Here is a 5,000-nt window from a genome sequence, read left to right on the forward strand (position 1 = left end):
ACCTAAGGGAGAAATCAAAGTACATATGCTCTTATTATTGTATGCAGACCTAAATTAATATACACCACATAAGCGCATGGATAGATAAAACAGAAAACATTATTCTAATAACTTTACTGAACATATAATAATCCTAAAATTGGCAATATATGGAATACAACAAATCATTTTTTGATTCTGAAAAATTAATAATTCAAACTTTAATTGAATTTCACAACTAAATATACACTATTATGGCTATATATAATCACAAAGATGACAAAACTTTTTCTGTTGTACTGAAACCTAATACAACAGAGATGCAAAATAGTTATTAATAATCCCCTGCAATGTTCTTCACTTGGAAACTTTTAAATTATCAACCAAAGTTAAGAATGGTTTGACTAACCGCAACGTTAGCATTCCAGATCCCAAATCAATTGTGAACAGAACATGGGCCTGGGAGAGCGTGACGGCAATGAAGTCACTGGAGCCATCTGATCGATGTCCCTCATACAGCATAATGCCATCTGTGGAGGCTGCTCGGAACACTAATTCCAGCTCAAGCCATGACAAGACAGAGCCTCCAAGTGCTGGGAACACTAAGTGGGCAGAGCCATTGAAGGAAGGAACCTAGAGAGAAAAGGAATTCATTCTTAGTTTTGTGAATATTAACAAAAAAGCAAGTAGATCCAACTGGACATATATGTTATCTGTCTCCTGCCTCAGAGTACAAATCTACATTTTTTTAACATTTATGCCCCTACTCCAAAATATCCACATGTTCTTGACAATAGTATCAAATCAAGATAACTGATTCTGCAAATTTAGTTATGTCTATCAATCTAGATTAGATCAACTGAGAGATGAGTGCTTTAGCTTTACTGTCATAAGCTGTAAAAATTACAACCTTAGTGACAAATCCACAAACCAATCCCCAGAAAATATCTGATCAAGTTAGTTAGCATTTCTAGGATTCAGGCAAAAAGTCTGTAGATTATTTTATGGTAGTTATAAGTTATGTATGTTTCTGTTTCACTTTAATTAACTGTAAATGATATTGCTGCATTTAATCCAAACTATGAATGACTAACCTCAAGATTTAGTTGCTTTTCACAGAAATCCCCAGCATAGCCAAGTGGGCACAGGCATATAGGAGCAGCTGGAGGAGGAGGAAAGAAAGCAGGTGGAGGAGTGGCGGCTGAATTGGAGTTGTTCCTGGTATCCTGAACTGATGCCACACATTTTCCTCCATGCTGGCATTCTACTTCACTGCAAGCATCACCTATGCATTCACCTACAAAGAGATGTGTTCATATTAGAAGAAAATTGAAGAGTTTAATCTGAGAGAGCATTTCTTTTTCTTCTTCTTTTTTAAACCAAGGAATCTCATTCATAACAATTAAGCATAATGCAAGTGTAAAATTTAATTGTACTATCTATACATAAACAACACTACAGTGAATTAATATAAGAGAACAATTCATAACAAACTGTCTGACAATTCCTTTCAACCATACTAAACATACTTATATCAAAGCCATCAAGAGCAGCATAATCTGATGAGGGATTGGGTTCCCTGAGCACATCGTTCTTGTGGAAACGGTAAACATGGTCATTGATTTGCAGTCGTCTGACACATCCCTGTAGGCCAGTTGTCACACCAAGACGCACTGCAAGGGATGTCAGGTTGTTGGAGCCCCCAACATAAAGGGGTTCACGGAAAGTGATCCTTGAGAAGAGTCCCTGGCAGGAGGAAGGATTTTATAAGTAACAACATCTCATCTGTAAACATGTATACTCATGTATATACATTCGTGAATATTTTCCAATATCCAGTAACACCTGCTTGTAAACAAACTATGGCCTACTTTCATGAATGTAACAAGCTGGTTTGTCAATTGTAAAATAAACCATTTCATGTTTCTATAGATATTTTTGTTCTTTACTGTAGCTACTAAAAAATCAGAAAATTATTTGCAGAATAATAACAGTATTAATCTGGTTTTAACAATAACAACAAAATTATACATACAGATTTGCATATATGAAAGTATATAATATATATCTTTGTTCAAATTACATTCCTATACCTCAAACATGCACCAAGTTTACATCTAAAGTACAGAACATTCAAACCACATACCATAACCATATGTAAATTCAAATTAATTCACAGTGAAGGCAACATAAGCTAAATATTATTACTCTAAAGGGGAATATCATTGAAAGTGAGTTAGTATCTAATACATCTTCAAAAAAAGGAGTAGTACTCTAAATAAACAAAAATAATAATCTAAAAATTACACCTTTAGAGTAATAGTTTTCATACGAATATGTGACCATAAAACTTCTCTCTACAAGCACTTACCTCAGACCGGCCTTGAATGTGGTGGCCATCGTTGAGCTGCAGCCAAACGTCCCAACGGTGCCGATACACAGTCAGCCGGTTCCACTCGCCCATGTGCACTCCCTCAGGGGAGCGCACAGACCCTGCACCTGAACCACAGTCCCATCTGCAATTGGATGTTTCACTAAGAAAACCTCATGTTATATTATTAAGAACTATAAATAGATCATTTTATGTTATCAATCAATCAGTACCTATAAAGAAGGTTTAATAGATATTTATACATTCAAAAGTTTTTAATAATCCTTGTGACCTTCCAAAATCATTATAGTCTCACATAAAAAGTCTATCAAAATGTCTATTGACTTTACTAGCAACGATACACAATGAATCAACTTGTAGACAAAGTGCTAAATCTTACTTCACAGGGTCAACACAAAAAAAAAATCATTACTTGACATAAGTAACCTGGACATTACAACAATTATTCTCTTTCTCATTCTCTCTCATTTTCCCTTTCACACTCTCCCTCATCCCTCCTTCCCTGGAAATTATTTTCCTTCCTCCCTCCTTCCTCTTCCTCTCTTCTTCTTCTTCTTCTTCTTCTTCTTCTTCTTCTTCTTCTTCTTCTTCTTCTTCTTCTTCTTCTTCTTCTTCTTCTTCTTCTCTCTCTCTCTCTCTCTCTCTCTCTCTCTCTCTCTCTCTCTCTCTCTCTCTCTCTCTCTCTCTCTCTCTCTCTCTCTCTCTCTCTCTCTCTCTCTCTCTCTCTCTGTTTCTTTTTCTTTCCCTTTCTCTCTCTGTTCTTCCATTTTCCCTCCCTCATTCTTTTTTCTCCCTCTCTCCCTCCCATACTCCTTCTCTTCCTTTTCTTTTTACTCCCACTCTTACTCATTTCTCTCCCTTTCCCTCTCCCTCTCCTTCTCCTTCTCCTTCTCCCTCTCTTTTTCCCACAACCACAACCACAACCACTCCCACTCCCTCTCCCTCTCCTCTTCTTCCCTCTTGGTACCTTACCTGAACTCAACATAGCCGTTGAGGAGCACTGCAGCCATGAAGTCCCCACTGAGGTCGTCATTCTCTCCTGACACCAACAGGACTCCATCAGGACTCTCAGGCTTGAACTCCAGTGTGAGTTGGACATCCCTGTAAGCTTCCCGAAGAGGGGCAAAGGCTACCCACGAAGAGCCATGGAATCGAGCCGTTTCTATCTGAGGACCTGGGGACAAATTTAATTATTAGACTCTTTGGGAAAATGGAGTCTGTTAGAGTAATTTGGAATAAAAAAAAATACTGATAAATGCTGTGATCATAAATTAGTTTGAGAATCTCTTGCCTCCTGAACTCAAATCCTTGTATCATGCATTCTTATTCTGATCAAAGGTTCTCTGCAAGCTTATTTTTTCCATCGATATGAATTCCCTCTTTCCAAAGGTTTCATTAAATAAAGCCATGCAGCATTTTTCATACTCGTCTATTCATTAGCTCCAGGTGAGTTTTATTTTCTCCCTTCAAAGCTAATCAGCAAATCAACAGAAATTACATTGTCATGAATGAAAAAAAAAAAGATTATTGAAACAAGATTAATGAATGTATGAATAAATTTCTTTGCAGATAAATCAAAATCCTAAGATCAACAAGTACCAAATTATGGTAAACAACAAGTAGCAAATTATGGTAAAGAACATATAACATACAATTTAGAAATGCAAGTGTTTCTTTGATTTCACATTCAGCCAGTTAACAGAGCTCAATGGGAAAGGACTTTTAAATACACTGTTTTATGTTTTAAGTGTATTTGGTTTTACAGTTAACAAAGTTGCATTATAGTATCTTTGACAATTGTGACATAAGAGCATTAGTTAGTTACCTTTGGAAAACTTCCTTGCTACAAAATAAGGCTCATTTTCCTATTCATGAATTCAATCATCTATTCAATTGAACCCAATTCTATTTGCGTAAGTTATATACAGACTGATTTTTGTACACTGTACTATGATAAGTCATTGGCTGCATAGAATGGATCAGTAGAATAATGCTGTGTTTCTGGGTTACAAGCATTAACCCATCAATATTTATTTTGACCATCTTGTTTTAGATTTTCTTATAATACATTATAACTGTACTTCTCAAATAACCGTTGGACAAACTGATTTTTTTTTTTTTTTTTTTTTTTTTTTTTAGGACACTTCGTATGTTTCATTCTTCAAGATTATCTAATCTTGATATACCTGCAGTGTCATGTGATACTGGAAGCACCTGCAGAGACAGGGCCTGATCAAATTTGTCCTGCCACTAAACTAAATATATCAATAAATAAACATCTACTCATTAACCCCTCTGGTGAATGGTACCATGAAAAGCAATAGGTACTACATACATTTCTCACACATAAGTACTCATATAAGAGCAGAATGTACATGCCTGGATGACAATAGCGGCCTGCATGTCCTAGGGGGCACATGCACCTTGAGATGCCAGCCTGAGTATCCACATGGCAATGCCCTTTTCCACAATCCATTTCACACTGAAAATAAAACAAAATTTTAGGGATAGCTTATTAAGACTGTTAAAAAAAATCTTTAATTGATAAATGCAGTCACTCACTAAAAGCATGTACCAAACAATTGTTTTACTATCTAGTTCATAACTGGTTTAGCTGGCTGCTGATTGC

General features: G+C 36.1%; 1 protein-coding gene across 1 annotated transcript in view; it reads right to left on the minus strand.

Moving 5' to 3' along the window:
• LOC113804986 (pikachurin) overlaps positions 1-5,000 on the minus strand; it is a 299,964-nt gene that overhangs the window by 7,982 nt on the left and 286,982 nt on the right. The window contains exons 6-12 of the mRNA XM_070117027.1: positions 4,751-4,853; positions 3,344-3,545; positions 2,351-2,495; positions 1,509-1,725; positions 1,074-1,276; positions 389-612; positions 1-2 (exon numbers count right to left, since the gene is read on the minus strand). The exon at positions 1-2 is cut by the window's left edge and continues 227 nt beyond it. Of these exons, the coding sequence (XP_069973128.1) occupies positions 1-2; positions 389-612; positions 1,074-1,276; positions 1,509-1,725; positions 2,351-2,495; positions 3,344-3,545; positions 4,751-4,853 (1,096 nt within the window). The remainder of the gene's footprint in view (positions 3-388; positions 613-1,073; positions 1,277-1,508; positions 1,726-2,350; positions 2,496-3,343; positions 3,546-4,750; positions 4,854-5,000) is intronic.

This window comes from Penaeus vannamei, chromosome 1, assembly GCF_042767895.1.
Source record: "Penaeus vannamei isolate JL-2024 chromosome 1, ASM4276789v1, whole genome shotgun sequence".
Classification (NCBI taxonomy): Eukaryota; Metazoa; Arthropoda; class Malacostraca; order Decapoda; family Penaeidae; genus Penaeus; species Penaeus vannamei.